General features: G+C 27.5%; 1 protein-coding gene across 1 annotated transcript; it reads left to right on the forward strand.

The window, feature by feature from the left end:
- The first annotated feature begins 457 nt into the window (after nucleotides 1-457).
- LOC129961888 (WW domain-binding protein 11-like) lies at nucleotides 458-19,039 on the forward strand. The gene is made up of 14 exons (XM_056075509.1): nucleotides 458-662; nucleotides 5,975-6,006; nucleotides 6,123-6,216; nucleotides 6,468-6,565; nucleotides 7,032-7,119; nucleotides 7,303-7,377; nucleotides 7,486-7,585; nucleotides 12,135-12,229; nucleotides 12,351-12,407; nucleotides 12,987-13,072; nucleotides 13,186-13,324; nucleotides 14,543-14,734; nucleotides 16,664-16,999; nucleotides 18,763-19,039. Exons 1-14 carry the CDS (start codon nucleotides 599-601, stop codon nucleotides 18,879-18,881), a joined length of 1,575 nt encoding a protein of 524 aa, XP_055931484.1. The 5' UTR covers nucleotides 458-598; the 3' UTR covers nucleotides 18,882-19,039.
- Nucleotides 19,040-19,336: the final 297 nt, after the last annotated feature.

Raw genomic sequence — 19,336 nt, forward strand, 5'->3', positions numbered from 1 at the left:
TGAAAAAGATTGGCATAATTCGCCACAAATGTGCTTATTCGCCAAATCTTATAACTCCTATTATAGCTAATCCTGCAATTGGAATAGTTCTTGTTAGCGCCTATAGATGGCTGTAGACTGCTGGCGCCGTCTACAGGCACTAATTGGAACCTAGCTTGATCCTCCAATACGTCCTCCGGTTAACTCTACCCGCCTGTTAAATCATGTTGCCATATATCTAATTTGAAAAATATATGGTAAAAAATGTCAATTCCCTACTGTTTAATTTTTTATAATGATAATTAAGTATTAATATTACTTTTTAAATTTATAAGATTTATAATTTACAACAAAAAAATAAAATCTAATATGAAAAGAAAATATTTCTTTATATTCCAAAAAGATAGAAAATAAGCGAATGAGAAATAGGCAAATATATTTGAACAAGGTTATTTTGCTTTGGCAACGGTATGCCAATGCTATTTTATAAACAAAAAAAGCTCAGAAACAAGTTGATATAGTATTAAAGCATAATTAATTTAAAAATCATTATATTGCTCACAATTTTTTGTAGGTTTACTGCCTTACATAGAAATCTAATACACTAAAAATACAAAAAATGGGGAGACGTTCAATTAATACCACGAAAAGTGGGAAATATATGAATCCCACTGATCAAGCAAGTAAGTGAATAATAATAATAAATTCTCTGGCTCACTTTTTATGGAATTTTTACTAATTTGCGAATCATTTACTGTTTTTCAACTCATTTCATATTACATTTTTTATCCGATTTTTTTTATTTGTATATAGTATGAGAAAAAGTTCTAACCAAATTTGATTCGATAGAAAGCTTATATATTTTATTAGCTTGTAAAGTTGATAGAGAGAGTACAGGTTTTCAAAACATTAAAAAAATTATTTGCTATTAAGATGTGTATGCTTACAAGATAAAGAGGCTACATTTCCGAATAATCTAATCGAATAATAATTTGTGGAGAGGATTATTAGTTCCCAGTTCTGCAATAAATCTACTTCTCTGGCAGTAACACAATGCCAGAATTTCTGAAGATATAAATTTAATGAAAAATTTTGGCCTATGAGATGAAATCTATATAATGGATTTGTAATTCTGTATAATGGGCTGAGAAAATAGAGGCTTTAATGGATAGAAAGAATAAGGATCTTGTGTCTCTTTGTTTTGATAGTGATAAAATAATCAAACACATCCTGGTAGAAAGGAGTTATAATAAGAAGAAAGATGGATATCAAATTCAGATCAAGAAAGTTAAATATAAAGAAGTAACAAAGGTCTTCAGACTTTAAAAATTGTAGAAATTATACTTATTTATGTCTGTATATAATATTATGAAGTTTCATTGTATATTCAGAATTTTTAAAACCCCAATGATCCAAACTCCAACTGTAAGCAGGTAAATAATCATAACTATACATCTCTCTAAAAATGCATTGCTTCAATTTGATAATTTTTTTGTGTATTTTTAAATATAGTTTCATTTTCTAATTTTTCATTTTCTGTGAATTATAAAAGTTATTTGCATGCGTTTTCATGTTAAATAATCTGTATGACTTTAGACAATATTTGATTATAATGATAGATTAAATCATTTGACTAATGGTCTTCATACTCTTCAGTTTTATAGATATCATCTTAAAACATGAGTACACAAGTTCTAAAGTTATAGATTTGATTTTTAAAAAAATTCACATATTTCATAGGTTGATGATGAAGAGGGATTGTACTGTATTTTCTTGTTTCTTAATGACATTAATTAGAAATCTTTTTAATGTGCTTGTTTTGCTATTTCATTAGAGTAATGACGATCTAAGAAGTTTTTCTATTATAAATAGTTTTTTTTTTGTTTCTTCTACATTTACTTTTATATTAAGAATGACATTGAATATTGTTTTTAATGTCAAGATATCTGACATGTTTAGAGATTCAGTTTTTCCCTAGAATGAATTGGCTATTTTTTTTATTACCTGTTAATTTATTTGCTTTTATATTCTGCAAATTTTTTAAATAATGAAACCAATGATTTTTTTTAAAAATTCTGTTAATGTTTTGGGTATTTAGATGATTTTTTATAGGATGTATTATGGTATATTCTGTATTTAAAACTCTTGAATGACATTTTCTTTCCCTTTTTTGTTATATCTTAGTATTAATTATATTTTTTTATATTTCTTTAAAGTTAATACTTATTTATGGTTATGCTATACATTGTACCATATATTTTTGATATGCTGATGACAAAAAGTATTGTTTGACATATTTCACTAATATTTATTTATCCTGATTATCATAGTATATAAATCTCTTCAAAGTCTTCCTATTGAAAGGAATGAGTTCAATATATTCGAATAAGATTCTTAATTCTGGTAATTGAGTTTAAAACCTTCTGCATATAAATTGTTAATTTCATCACTTTTGATTCCTACTTGAGCTTTTATTGTTTTTTTAAAGGTTTATCTGTGTAGAACAATAGTTTAGAGTTTAGCATTAATTGTCATTGATCTTTTTTTGTTGTGCATTAAAAGTAAATAATTACTTCTAATGATAAATTTTTACGTTTCATCTAAGCTGTTTTAGTCACTGTAACTTTTAATATTATTGACTCAACAGATTACTATTAATTGAACTGTGTGTTTTCTTTTTATTTGATGCAGTTAGTAAATCAGTAATTACTTAAATTATTTTGTCATTTTTATTAATTATAACTGTTTATTAGGTATTTTTGCTTAATTTTTCTGAAATTATATTTTTATGTTTTAATGACATGCTCTATAAATATAGATAAATAAAGTTTTAATATTTAATCGACAATTTATAAAAATGTTTCTGATGATTTGAAATTTCAGATGTTTTCTTTGCATTTTATGCATTTTATTAAACTTAGTTTGTCATTATGAAAAAGTTATTAATAAGAATAAAAACTGTAGTTATATAAATTAGATATTTGTATCCATTATTTATGTCATTTAAAGATTATATATATATATATATATATATGGGTCATTTTCAAAATTCGGTGCCATTTGTTGTCCATGTGAAACACATTTTTTTTACAAGATGTTATAAAGTTTAAATGATTTTTCTTTGTACCATGCTTTTTAGCAGGCAATTTCCAGTGGAGAAACAATAAAATTAAAATAATTCATCTGATATTTTATTTTATTTTTCTAATAAAGAAGTTGAGAGGAAACAAAAATTCAGCTGTCCAAATCATAAAACTCAAAATGTTTTTTGCTGCATTACTTTCCAAAAATTAAAATTTTTATTCTGACATATTTTTTTATTGTGAAATATACTTTTAATTATGTTATAAAGAAGGTTTTAATAACCTTTTAAGAAGAATAGATGATTTTTACCAATTAAACACAGCTGTCCAGACATTAAGTCATGTCTGTTACCATACAATATTTTCAACATTTTAAGCAACAAGATTGAAATTTTGAAATGACAACACTTGTATACCAGTGAAACATGTTCTAATAAAGAAATGCAAGCAGCCACCTTGATTGTTTGATTGAAGAAGCTGAAGCCTTTTTGTGTTGAGTATTTTTATTGCATGTCATGTCTGTTACCTTAATATTTTGTATAAAATATATTTATTTATTAATTTATTCAACTGATTAATTTAGATTTTTAGGTTTTTAATTTTAATTAAAATTTATTTTCATGTTTTTATGGAATTATTTAGTTTCCTTAATTTTTGTACTTTGAAATGTCATGTCTGTTACTGGTCATGTCTGTTACTCTATGTAGTAACAGACATGACAATCTTGGTAACAGACTTGACATGTTTCAAGATTTGAAATATGGTTCAATTTTTGGGTTTGTTTTGTTTAAATTTTAGTTGATATTTTAGGAAGAATTTTTTAAGGGTGGGGGGGGGGGAGGGAATAAATGTAAGTTCTTACTTTTTAAAAGCGCATGTTTGTTTTTCATTTTTTCTCTTATCTTCTTTGTTTTTTATTATCACATTGTATTTACTGAATTGATTAATGTTTGCAATGTTATCAAATCATTTGCTTTATTAAAACTTTATTTCTGAAAATTACGTGTGCAAACATGCTACAGAAGTGCAGGCATTTCATTTCAGAGGATCGAGAAAGCAGGCAACTCTGGATACTGGTGTTTTATATCTAAGAAACCAGCATGAACCAATTTCGTTCTGCACAATTTCCGAATGTTACGACCATGGTCCTGCAGCAATTTGGGCTCACCTTCAGCCAATATTCAACGAGCTTAAGAGAATTTCCCCCGAAGTTGAAATTATCCACTTTTTTTCTGATGGCCCTACCACACAATATCGGCAGAAGAAAAATTTCTTCCTTTTGAATGAGCATATAGCAAATAATGGTTATAAGTATGGATCATGGTCTTTTTTTGAGGCTGTTCACGGCAAGGGTGCTGCTGATGGAATAGGGGTAGCCATTAAGAGAGCTGCTGACAAAATAGTTGCACAGGGGACAGATATACCTGATGCAAAAACTCTGTTTAATGTTTTAATAAATAAAACAAACATTCAGCTTCATTATATCTGTGAAACAGATGTAGAAATGTTTAAAAAAATAATTCCATCTGATATTCCGGTTTTAAAAGGAACGATCAGCGTACATCAAATTTTTTCTTTTGGGAATGACTCAATGTTTTTTAGGGATTTAAGCTGTTTCTGCAGACAGAAAAATGTCTGACTGTTTTACAGTTAATGTATTTGCATGAAAAGAAAATGAACAAGAAAGCACAGCCGTGACAATAAATAACGCAGAAAATAATTGTAAATCTTTTTCTTCTCCTTTATCCAACAATTTTTAACAAGATATTCAAGAAGGAAGCTTCGTACTTGTAAAATTGGAGGGTAAATGATCGATAAAATATTTCGTTTCAGAAATAATCGACATCCAGGACAACAATTTTACAGTTAAATATTTAAAAAAAGTCAGGAATCATGCAAAGTTCTTTTGAGAGGATGATAAAGAATATAATATTGAAGCAGAGGATATTGTAATGAAACTTCCAAATCCAAATCTAACTGGATGCTCTTTTCGCCAATTATAATATTTGATGTGGATCTCTCCAAATATGATGTTGAATAAATAGCATTGTAACTCAAGAAAATACTAAAAAATAAAATGTGTACACATGTTCCAATTCTGTATCTGTGAATTTCAAATAATATATACATATTTTTTTTTTATTTTATAGTAAAAAGTTATGTACTAAAAGAGAAACACATTTTAGCTTAATTTTATCTTTCAAGCTTTACATCAAAATTTGGCCCCTGAATTTATGTCATGTCTGTTACTCAGTGTCACGTCTGTTACCATTTCAAAATTTTCCTTAAAAAGTTTAAATTGACATAATATTGCTACAATTAGAGTTACATATTAATTGACTCTGCCTAGTATATATAAGAATGACAGACATTTTGCATTAATTGTTTTTTATAGTGTTTTATATTAAAAAATTCCTTGTAAGAATTCTATATTAGTAACAGACATGACAAACAAAAGTATAAAAATACCATAAGAAATATTTTTTTATTCGAAATTCTTTATTATATGAGTAAAATGACTCTATACTTATATTAAATATAGCTTTACATTATTGTACACTGAACTTAAATACTAAAATTACAAGAAAAATGTCCGGTAACAGACATGACAATTTTCATCATATCTGACCAAAAAAACATCAATTAAAAATATATAAAAGAAAAAAATGTATCAAAAATATTCAAGTAATATACAGAAATAATGTCTGTTTAATAATATTTAAAAAAATTTACTAATTAAAATTTTTTTATTTTTGTCTTTTCAATTTCCAAATGGCACCGAATTTTGAAAATGACCCATATATATATTAGTGTGTGTGTTTTAAATTTTCTTGAACAAAGTTCATGATGTTTAATTTCCTTATACCCAAAGATTAATTAAAATTATTACTCATAATTTATTTATTTTGCAGGAAAAGAAGCCCGAAAGAGAGAATTAAAGAAGGTTAGCTGTTTATTTTATTATTTTGATTAAATTTGAACAATTTTAGTTCTTATTTTAAATGTACAATAGATAGCACTTTTAGTTTCTATAATGAATGATTGTAAATATTTTGTTAGAATAAAAAACAAAGGCAAATGGTACGCGCTGCTGTTTTAAAAGGGAAAGATCCTCTTCAGCTCATTAGTGACATGGAAAAAATAGATGAAATGGGTAAGACACCTATTAATTTTCTTTTCTTTAACACTCATAATGTTTGTTTTATAGGAATTTATTAATTGCTGGAAATTTTTAGAAACATTCAGATGGCTGTTTTTTTTTTTTTTTTTTAATTTTTTAATTTTTTTCCCTTTTTAGATTTAGTTTTGAATGCTCTTAATTGTAAGATACATAAATATTTCTTTTTTTTTTCCTTTATAAATATTTTTCTCCCTTTTTAAATTTTAATTTTTATTAATTTTCAGAATACAATGTTAACTCACCACCACTTTTAAATGAAAAGGTTTTAAAAGATAAAAGGAAGAAATTAAAAGAAACCTGGGACAGAGTGATGCGGCTATATGTAAGTATATAATGAATTTTTCATTTCTGATTTCTTAATTTCCTACACCTAAATACAAAATCCTTAGTATTTATTGCTGTATTTTAGAAGAGTTTTCTATTATCATTGCTTTTAGTAAAGCAAGAGAAAAAAATTTTGAAATCTCTGAAAAGAAAGATTAGAGCACCCAACATTATTACCTGCCAGTTTTCAAGATTTTTTAAGTGATCTTTAATGACATATTTAAATTTCATAATAATGTTTCACTCAACAGTTGTGTCTGGAATCATATTTAATTTCAGTATATTTCCATTATTTTAGAATAATTAATAATATTAAAGATTTTCTTTATATATAAAATATTTAAATATGATACATCATTCCTAAACTATTTTAGATGACAAAATGTATTACTTAATTTTTTTTTTCTTTATTTTTCAAATCAGTGGCATTCTGTAAGTTAATGGATCTTTAATTTTTGTTCTAGTACAAAGAAGATAGAGAGAGGTATAATGAACTGAAAAAGCTGGAATTAGAATATGAGGGACGTCGAAGTATTCTTGTAAAATATTATGGTGATGTATTTTTCTTTTGTTTTAATATATTCTTATTGCAGTTGTTTTTGAAATATATATTATATATTTGCTATATAATCAGTTTAAATTGTACTGTCTAATGTCCTTGCAGCATTTCTTATTATTAAGAAATATTTTTTTAACATAAATGTGTCATTAATAGTAACTTTTTTTAAAATATAGAATCTGTACGTATTGCTCAACAAGTTCAAGTTGATGAAATCCCTTTACCAGATACTCCTGAGATGCCTGAATTTTGTAAGCATTTTTTTTTTTTTTACTTTAAAAATTTCATTTTGTTTTCTTAAATTCATTTTATTGAATTATTACATATATTTTTTATGGTTTATTTGTTTTTATTTTTAGTAACTTCTCAGATTCCATTACCTAGTGAAATGGAAAACACAGAAGAAGCTGAAAATGTTTCAATTCCACCTTCAATTTTAAAAAAGGCAGTGACTGTCAGGTTGGTATATTTTGTTAAAATAAGCTGAAATTTCTTAATTGTGTAGTTGAATGCTTTTGCTGATATATGCTTCAATCTTTTTTTATTTTTATCATATGTTCTGTTATTTTAAACTCTAAAAAGTTTTAATTAGTTCATTTTTTTAAAAAAAATTTCTCATGTTATTTTTTCACATTTAACAAGGGAAGGGAAAATAAAATTTAACTTATCTATAAAATTGTTTTGTGAAATAAACTATTTCAAGATTAAGCAGAATTATTCTTATCTTCAAAATGGGCTAGGAGGTTTTCATGATTTTCCTCTGCATCAAATTTGGATGCGAGTTCAAAATTCTCTTGTTTCTCAATGGAATTAAAATCTACCATCGACAACTAGCCATCTTTAAATAGAAAAATGACTTTTTTAAACCTTATGCAAATTAAGAGTATACAAAATCTGCAAAATAATAATAATAAAGTTGCTTGGAGAATAAATGCTTATGTGTTCTTAATGTAATTGTGGCATACCAGTTGTTTATATTCTAATTTAATGTCTAACATTTACACCAATTCCAGACTACGAAAATTGTATTATCTGAATTGAGTGATCGAGACCAACATTAATATCATTTAGCTTTTTAAAATTTAATGGAATTTTACTTGTTAATTTAAACTGACTTTTGTTATTTATATTTTAGCCCTTATTTTTATTTAACTATCATTTTGTCAGTGGCAGCTGCATTTCATTTTACTTTGAACCTGTTTTAACTGCTTTTTTTAAAAATAAATATCAGAAAAGATAAGAACCCTTTTGATATAGTTTTGTTCACATATTGATTTCCTGTACCAGAAAACCCCAAATTAAAACCTTCTGAATAATTTTGAGAAATAGTTGTAGCTTCTTAGAATTAAAAAAATAATAAGAATAAGAATACTCCAAATAATATGATCAGTATTTAGACTGTGATGATCTGATAATAAGGTCTTTACTTCAGGATCAATTAATTCTAAATATGAGGTCCACTTTTACTAAAGAACTTGGCAAGCATTAAATCTGTCATTGAGGATCATATGCCCTCTCATTGATCTTTAAAATTAGCTACTGATTCAGGTACCTTTGAAATCTTATCATGGTTCATAATTATTTGGTCTGTTTCTAAATAACTTTTAGTTGTAGTTTCAAAATGATATGCTAGTTAAATATTCCACTTTTTCATAGATTTGATCCTAAAATGACTGAGTAAAAATAAAAAATAAAAATATTACTTTATTAATGAGTGTAAATTCTAGATATTATGTGAATTAATATTAAATTATATATCTGCTTAGAAAAACCTTAACTTTTTTCCAGTAATAATTTATCATAAATATCAAACACATGTGTAAATTAAAATACTCATTTGATTCTTTGTATCCTTCAGTATTAAAAAAAAAATTGAAATTTGAAAAAGAAAAGAAAAGCATTTTTTAAATAGAAAATTTTTCATCAGCAAGCATATATATATTTATCTGCTATATCATCTAATGTATATCTATCTAAATAATATATATATATGCCATCAAAAAACCAAGTCTCTCAACTCAGTTCTTCTATCATAAAAAGTTGTGAGATCCATGTAATACCAAGTAGGTCAATTTATTCAGTCCCTACTTAAGGATCCTTCTCTCTTAAGTTATTACGTAATTACCTAACCTAACAACATCTTATAGTGAGAATATCAATATTAAAAATCTTTTATGATTTAAATAAATAGATTAACTTGGCTATAGCATGAAAACACAATGTATCTTTACATTAAATTAGATTACATTAACATATTATATTAAATTAGATTGTTTAGTGCGGTTGCCAAGTCAATCTATTTATTTAAACAATAAAAGATTTTTAATATCGATATGGTCACTATAAGATGTTGTTAGGTTAGCTAATTACGTAATAATTTAAGACAGAAGGACCCTTAAGTAGGGAGTGAATAAATTGATCAACTTGGTATTACATGGATCTCACAACTTTTTATGATAGCAGAACTGAGTTGCGAGACTTGGTTTTTTTACAAGTTATGTTTTTGATGGCATCTCATTTCTCTTTGTAGATAGTCCTTTTCTTATTTTTGTATGTAGTCTTCCTCTTTTTCTTTTCCGGTACTACCTCTTGAGCTTCAGCTACAGTTTTTCTCATAACCCACTCCCTGTCTCTGTGGGTTTTTCTTGTAAGCTTTGATGTTACAATTTTTGACAAGTCTGGACGGTAAATGCTTCTTAGTCTGTTGTATTCACAAATTGAGGATTCCTATGCTTTAATACTTCCAAAGTTGACATTTATTAGATGTAAGCCATCCATACTTGTAACTCGCGAAAGTGACACGTAATCTTGACCGGATGTGAATACTGCTGAACCGATATCCATCAGTGCATTATTTAGACTTAGGCCCTGACTTTTGTGTATAATTCTAGCATAGGCTGTACATATGGGAAACTGTTCACGGTGAACATAAGCTCTATTAATAATTTCAAATTTAGTTTTGACCGGACTAAGCTCGTAAACATGTTCTTTATTAAATGTAATGTAAATTTTCTTAATTATTTTTGTATTTTCCGGATCAAACTTTACTCTTTGCACTATACCAATAGGACCATTAACTAAACCAAGACTCACGTCAATATTTCGCCTTAACATGACTTTTGCTCCTATTTTTATAATTATGTTCTCTTCCAGGCCTGCAGTGATAAAAACATCGTCTTCATATTTTTTTATGCATTCACGAGCTCTTTTTGTTAGGTATCTGGGGCAATCTATACTATCTACAGCTGTAAGTGTTATTTCGGGATGTGGAAGAGATTTAAGCATTGCAGTATTTAATTGTTGACACATGTTTTTTGTTGGTGATAAGCAAACTGTATCATCAGGAAGTTTCGAGAGGTGTTCAATTATTTCAATTAATCTGTTTTCACTTGAATTGGATTTGAGTTATTAATCTAGTCGAGAGTAATTCGAGGTCTTTTTGTGTAGTCACACCTAATCTTATTCTATTTAGCATTTCAACAAAGTCGGACTCATTGAGCTGTCGCATGTTAATTGTAAGTTCATCGTATATGAACAGTTCAATGCACAGATTCGATATACTGAGGGAACCTAACAACTTGTTAGTTTCAGCAGTTGATAGTTTTTCAAAAGGTGACTTTTCTCTTACCGGCGGAAGCTGTAAGAGATCTCCGAAAAATACAAGATTTTTTTTTTCCAAACCACCCATTCTGATCGTCGCTTGTGTAAGCGTAAATGAATATATGTTAAAGTAACATTGGATATCATCGACACTTCGTCTATGATAAACAACACTACATCAATCAAATCTGATCTCAGAACTTGGAGAACTTCATCAGAAAGTGGCTTGTACTTCGGTGTTTGCTTGTGTTCAATGTATAGTCAATCCATTCACATTGAATGCAGCTATTCCTGTTGGAGCACAAACTGCCACTTTTTTGTTTAAATACGTCTTAACCCAAACTTTCAGAGTTTTTATTAAAAACTCTGAAAGCTCTTTCTGGTGCCACCAGTTCCACTCACAAAACAGCGTAAAACGTCAACGTTATTATCAGTTTTGACCATCTTATTTGTGATCATATCGGAGACTCTTTTTTGATCGGCATTAAGTTTTGCGATCATACTTTGAAGATCAGTTTGCTCTTCTTCTACCAGATTGATTCTCTGAAAGTCACCCATTGCGTTTGCAGCTTCCACAGCTTCAAATTGAATTATTTCAAATTAGATATTGTTACAAACCTGTAATTTTTCTTCCCAGCGCGAATAGTGTCATCATAAGAAAGACCGTTTTACAGTAATCTGTATTGGGTGCTGTCGGATGCCGAGCCAGTGATCCTAGTGCTTGGTGACAAACTTGGCGACGAATTTGCCGACAAAATGGATAATGCTCGAAACTTCGAGAAATTTATCGATCCGTCCATTATTACACGCATATTTTAGTTTTTCCTTGATTTATATACTCTAAACACTAATTGTATTCTAAATTGGAAGCTTCTATGTCTGCTAGAAGTGCCTTAGAGTTTTGATGATCGGTCAGTCAGTCAGTCAGTGACAAAATTCACAAACTTTGACTAGTTATAATTTTTAAACTACTGGTTATGAAATTTGAAATATACCGCGTTTATATAATGCCTGCTTGGTTACTGAAAATTCAGGCTTCTAGTTTTATCCAAAACGAAGTTATATGGGGTCTAAAATGGCCTGAACTGCTTCGAGAAATGGATAGTACGGCCGTGCCGCTTGTTTTTGCTCGACTTGGCGGGGACACTGCCGTGCCCCCAGATATATTCACACATTGGAAGCATATCATAATTTGTTTAGAAATAATTGAAATGAAATAACAGTTATGTTGAAATAGCATTTTTAATGGCTTCTCCTTAAATTTCAAATGATTTGAACTCATTTATTTTGCATGTATTAATAATACAAGCAATATTATTATTAATACAATTGTTTTTCTAGAATTTTTCAATGCTACTGGAAAATAAAGTTATCTAATTGAATAAATATAGTAACTTATTGATTGCAGTGAAAAAGAACCAACTCCAACCAATTTACATGCTCCTGGTGTTCCTCCTGGACCCATTCCGGATCTCTCAAGTGATGAGGAGACTGAAGATGAAAGTATGAAATTTGTATTTTCCTTGTTTAAATTTTTCTATTTAATGTAACAAATAAAGTTAATGTCATTGTTTGATTTTATTATTATAGAAGAATTTTCTTTGATACTAAATTTTTTTTCCAGCTTTAACTAATCAGAGTAAAAAGGAAGAAGAAGCTATAAAACAAGACACAAAGTCAGGTAACTTTCAACTATATAATGCAGTGTTTCTCGTTTATGAGGACGCGACTTGTTTGCAAGTTCTTGTATCATTTGTGCTGAACTGAAAGGAAGGCTATTAAAACATTATTATTTTGTGTGACTAAATCATATTATAATTAATTATATCCATGCTAGTTTAACTTTTTGATTATGGGTAAGAAAAATTACTCCAATTCCTCTTTATACCTCTTAAAAATTGCATTTCTTCTTTTCTCACAAATCAAGTTTGCAAAGAGATGTTTCCAATAAGTTATTAGCATAATAGCTTTCTCAGTCCCATGCTGAAAGAAAAGAATTTGTTAATATATCTATATTGCTTTCTCTCTCTCTCTCACACACACACACACACACACACACACACACACACACAAATGATATATATGGTCTTAAATTGTTGAAAATTATGTGGAAGTAAATTAGGAAGTTAATTCTTCTTTAAGAAGATAATTTATACCTGTGCTTATTTTCTGACAACCTTGAGCACCAGTGTCTTGAATAATGTTTATCATTACAGTAAATAACATTTTCATTTATTGATTTTAAAAAAATATTTTCCAGGTAAGAATAGAAAAATACGATTTGCTGATGAAAAGGAAGATGAAAGTGATGATGAAACTGGTGATGACAAAAATGACGAGAAAAAGGTAAAACAGCTTAAACACATTGTTTAATTTATTCTTTTTGATTGTTTTAAAAATATATTATATAAATATAGTTTAATTTATTTTTCTTAATTTTTAATTTGTGGTGTACGTAGGATGCAGATAATGAAGTTATGGATACTTCAAATGATGCTGAGACACTTCTTGAGAAACATAGAGTGGAGGACATACCTATTCCTCCTATGCCCCCATCCACATCTCTACCGCCAGGTCCTCCTCCAAGATTGCCTCAAGGTATTATTGTATTAATAATTGAAATACGTGTTCTGCCTATAATGTATAATTATAAAGAATTTCTTGTCAGTTACATTTTTCATATTAGTGTAATGTTAGCTAAGAACAGCATAAAATAAATAATAACATCTTATTATTTTTCACTTGCTATGAACCTTTTGTTATTTCTGTAAAACAGCTTATTTTTTAAGGTTCAGAAAATGAATATGTTTTCAATATGTGGCAAATTATATTTAACCCCCCACCTCTATTTTTTTCCTGTCTTAGAATAATATAGCAAAAAGAGAAATCAGTGCCCTTGGTTCTGCTAAATTAAAATAAAAAAATATTTATATGTGACACCTTATATGTTTTTTACTCTCTGCCATATTGTATGTGATTGCTTCTTGGTTATAATATCTCTCTTTTATTTAAAATACATATAATATAGTTTTATTTATTATTTTCTGTTTTTAACTTATGAAAAATTGGTGTATATCATCCAATCAGTAAGTAATACTACTGATAAGTAGTCTGTTAAAATTTAATTTGCAAATTTATAATTATAAATTTTATGAGATAAAGGAATGTTTTATATAAATAATCATTTAAATATTTATTATACTCTGAGTAGTATCAAGTTGTCCAGATTTTAAAAAAGTTGCTTAAATTTAAACTAGGCAATCATGTTGTATGTAAACAGTATCTTAAAAGAATAAAATCTATGACTATAAAACAAAATCTCTGTAGAATATTAATCTTGATTTTTATAATATACTGTGATTTTATAACTTTCATGCATTATAAATTAAGTAATTTCATGAGTAGAATTTGTCATTTTATTGTCAGATAATGCTATCCACAAAAATTGTTTTTTATGCAATGTTGCGTGATTTGAAAAACAAATTGTTCTTTAATATATTGTTGTAATTCTACTTTTATGAATTATTAGATTCTGTTTTAATTACAGGAGTAAAGTTTCAATCCTTTGATATTATAGAATCCTTCATTTTTAATATATAAATTATACATTATTCATCATCAAGAATAGTTTTTGTTGATGGTACTTTTTATCATGAAGTAACAAATTTTTCTTTTCATAATATTAATGTGCTTATATATATTAATTATTTATTCCAATTTCAAAATTGATCTTTTTTTTGTGTTCGTGTGTATTGCATTTAAACATTTATAAATTTATCCAAGAATATGATCTTAATTTTATTTCTTATTTTGCAGGACCTCCTCCTAATGTTCAGGTTATGTATCGACCTCCACCTCCCCCAATAAGGGCTCATATACCTCCACCTCCTCGTATGTTACCACCAGGAGTACCTCCACCACCTCCAGGAAGGCCAGCTTTGCCACCTCCAGGTTTACCAATCAGACTTGGAGCACCTCCAATAAGGTTACCACCAGGACCACCACCAGGTTAAAAAAATTGTGCTTATTTAATTTTTTTATATTGTAGATAAGTCTAATTTTGATGCATGGCATCATTGATCTATTGATAATCTTCAAACAAACAAAACAATTAATCTTATAAATCAAGTATTTAATCTCCATTACTTTATATAATAGATTTCCATCGATTTACAAGTTTACCGATTTCACTTTTGAAAAAAAATGTTCTTGGTTGTAGTAGAAAAAAAGTCACAAAGTGCTTTTTGTATATCTTCCTCAGTTTTTAAATTTTTACCATTTATACTATTCTGCAGAGGCTAAAACAAATGACTGGGAGAATATGGTGGGTTTTGAAGAATTTCCCATTTCAATTCTTGCAATTTTCCCAGTATTTGTTGTGTAACATGTGGTTTGGATTTGTCATGGGGGAAGATTGCTTCTCTTCAGTTTGCCAAGACCAGATATTTTTCTCATATTGCTGCATCATGTTGAGTGATTCGTTCACAGTACTTGTTTAATATGATTGTTTCATCATGTTAGCACAACATTTGCAACAAATTCTGCACTTTTACATGCTTTTTTTATATTTTTGCTCTGAACAGTTTTATATAAAATTCACTTCTCATCTACTGTTTTCACATAATTCAAAATAAGCTTTATATTATAATGTGCATAGAAAGAAATGGCTTCTTTCATGCAATTCAACTTTTTCATCTCAATCAGAAGATACCATATGGATCTTTAATCATTTTTTTTAAGGTAGTGAAACAAAATTGAGTTATTAATGTCCAGTATAAAATCATAATTTTAAATATTTTTTGACTTTTAAACTACTAATAACCAAACTATTTTTTTGACTTTTAAACTACTAATCACCAAACTATTTTTTGACTTTTAAACTATGGTCCACAGAACAGGAACATGGAAATAAATCAACAGCCAAAATTTTTTTTTATAATGCAATTCCAACACTGGTGCTTTTCTGAGTTTCACAAATGTTTATATACTGAAAATAAATCTTTTCAATGTCCCTTTTCTTTTTTAAAAAAATTTTCCCTGCTCAAAAAATAGCTTTATTTTATCAATGTTCTATGTTGTAGAAACAAAAAACACTTTCATCTTTCAAGAGCAAGCAACACAGTCTAATCAGTATCAACATCTCTCTATAAAGTATTCTCTGGCATCTTTTATGAAATTCAATCCAGAACATATGTACTTGTTTGAAGAGATTTTTAAAGTATGACTAAGATATTAATTGTTATGTTAACAATTTTTTATAAATCTCACGTTCATCCATATAAGTAATATTCTGAAACACTGAAAATTTTATTTTTTTGTGTAAAATAGATCTTTTAGTTAATTTTGAATTGCTAGCTTCTAATGCTTATTTATTTTATATAAAATGCTGTAAAGTGTTCAATAATGAGTTTGTCATCTAGATAAATGATTAAAAATAATTAATTTTAGTGAAAATTAATTGTGGATCCTCCAAAAAACACTGTTATTTATGTATTTTATATCATTTACTGTAAATTTTGCTATTAATAAATGAAAATATGTATGTTTGTCTTGTTGCTTCATATATATATATATATATATAATTTGGCTTGATTTTGGCTTTTTCCTGTTCTAAATTCAGAAAATAATATTAAAAAAAATAAATTATATCAATTTGGTTATAAAATTTTTTCTCTAGATTTAATAAATTTTTGTAATTATCTAGTATTTTTAGTAGTCACAATTTAACTATATTTGTTTTTCTATAAACAATGTATAAAACATTTAATTATAGCTTCAAAATATTCTTTAGCATGATGTGTAATTGTTAATCATTGCTCAATTTAACTATTTTTATATTCCTTAAAAAATAATAACATTGAATTTTTTTTAATGCTATTAAAAACGCGAATTTTTATATATATATAATATCTTTATTTTTAAACTTTTTTTCTATAGGTATGCCACCACCAAGACTTCTTAGACCTCCAACAGCTCCTCCCCCAAGAATTTCGACTGCTCTGCCTTCAGCAAATGTGCCACCACCTGGTACAACAAGTACAACTACATCAACTTCTGCTACTGCTGCTGCCAATGTGACTGTGCTAAGTGCACCACCTAGTTTAATGCAGCGTCCAAAGGGTGGCGAGGATGATACACAAAGATCAGCAACCATAGAGGCTAAACCACAAATTAGAAATTTAAGTGCTGATGTTATGAGGTTTATGCCAACAACATTACGTATCAAGCGTGAAGATCGGCAGAAGAAAGGTGGGACGAAAACTGGAACAACATGTAAGTCTTCATGCTTTTATATGATGTTAATATAAATAATATTAAATATACATGATTTGTGAGTTTTTTTTTTTTTTTTGATAATCAAAGTTAGACATTAAGATGCTAAAAGATAAGGAAATAAAGATGAAATAAGCATCTAAATCTAATGTTATCATGAATGTATATGTTTTATAATATACATAGAAATTGTCCATTCTTTTTAGCTGGAAAATTATTAAAAAGTTGCAGTTTTTTTTGTTTTTTTTTTAATTTTTTCTAACGTATGTTATTGTAAGGGGGGGATTAATCAGTGATAGATATGAATTTAATACCAAGAAACTCTTTGAAGTGTTATTTCCTGTTTCTATCTAATTTACAAATATCAACATTATATTGCATAATATTTAGTAATTTTTGCTTCTACATGTGAATGTCGAAATGTGGAGAGATGGACATGAAAATAATTCACATGGAAAATTATTATATTTTTAAAACACATATAGTTAGATAATTTTTTTTGTTTACTTTTAACTTCAATGCTAAAATTTTTAGAATGATTTCTTTTTTATATAGTAGTAATGATACATATCTTTTAATACACATGTTTTAAAAATTGAGAGAAAAAATAAAGGGAAAAAACTATTTCCGAATTTTCAATTTATTGAAATATAATGAAATTGGTTAAAAATATTAATCAAACAGTTTCACAAATTAGGCATAAATACACCAGCTTTATTTTCTGTTTTGAAAATACATGAAAAAGTATAAAGTAAAAAACTTAGGATACTAGTGTAGCGAAACTCTTTTAACAACTATGAATGGAGAGTATAGCTGTATAATGTTTGTAATTATCAAGCAGATTAGGAGCAAAGCACTTTGCGGTTACAAGGCATTTCAAAGACAGATTAAATGCAGTAATATTATCACCTTAGATCACATTAAATCCAAGTAATATGCTGGTCAATCCATACTTGTCTGCTCATAAAGGGGATCCTTCACCAAACTAGTTCTACTTGTTAGGATTCTATTGCAGAAAGAATCATCCATTGTGTTTATATATGAATAAAAAATTGTACAGCATTGCAATTTTTCATATCTTAAGAATGGCTGTTTTGAAATTCCACAGCTGTTTCCATATATAGAAACTTTTTGTATATTTTTGACCACATGTTCAAAGGCATTAAATAACATTAATAGTTAATTCCACTAATTTAAATTTTCATACTCTAATGCAACATTGCTTTTTTTTCATACTGTGCAATTTCCATGAAAATTTACTTATTTCCAATAATGTTATTCCTGGTTTCATGATTTTCCTTAAAGTTTAGAAACTAATATATGCTAAATTTCATTGAAATCTCTTTTTGGTGAAAATACATAATGAAATAACTAATTACTAAGAATATGGAACAAATTACACATGTTGTATGAAATGATTTTTGTTCTGTATTAATACCAAATATAATTAAACTGTCTTTTATAATAATAGGAACTTGCACATTTCTATTCATACTACTATGCTTAATATCTGATCAGCAGTTGCGAAATTGTAGAAGGAATAATTAAACCAACTGATAATTTTAAATATATATATAAAAAAAATTGAGCTTGATTTCTTTCATTTCAGAGTTGCATATGTTTATTAAAAATTATTCTAATGTGTTTTAAATAGATTTCTCCAGGAATCTCCTGTGTTATCTGCTAAACAAAATAATTTAAATTTTGTATACAGAAATACTTATTGTTTTAATGTACATCTAACTATATTTTTTATCTTGCAGATGATCATGTCAAAGATAATTATCCTACGACTACACCAGTATCAAATGCTAATGTATCAGCTCCAACAAAAGATGATGCATATATGCAGTTTTTAAGAGAGATGGAAGAATTATTATAGTTTTGTTTAGTTTGTTTTTGTATATACTATTTTGTAAGGTCATCTAGCATGTCTTCATATTCATCTTCATTTCAGAAAATGTAACACAATTCATTTATTGTTGCCATGCTGGAAATATTTTGTTCTTTAAAAAAAATAAAGAAAATGTTGAAATTTTATACTGAAGTTTGGTACTTTTCATGATTATATCCATCAAACAATTCTATAAGTACCAAATTGGTAGTTAAACCTATATTAAAATGGGATTACCATGTCACTGAAAAAAACAGAGGGGATTTAAAAATCATCTAAAAGCAAGAAAAATGCATGGAAATTTGATTTCCATAAAAACTGGGGAAAATACAGGGAATTTTAAGTTCCTTAGTTCTTTTTATTAGCCAATCCTTTGAAACTATAATAAAAGATCAGCCACAGCATCACAAATGTAACAACTGTGTAATTGCGAACACTCACTC

This window comes from Argiope bruennichi, chromosome 2, assembly GCF_947563725.1.
Source record: "Argiope bruennichi chromosome 2, qqArgBrue1.1, whole genome shotgun sequence".
Taxonomy (NCBI): domain Eukaryota; kingdom Metazoa; phylum Arthropoda; class Arachnida; order Araneae; family Araneidae; genus Argiope; species Argiope bruennichi.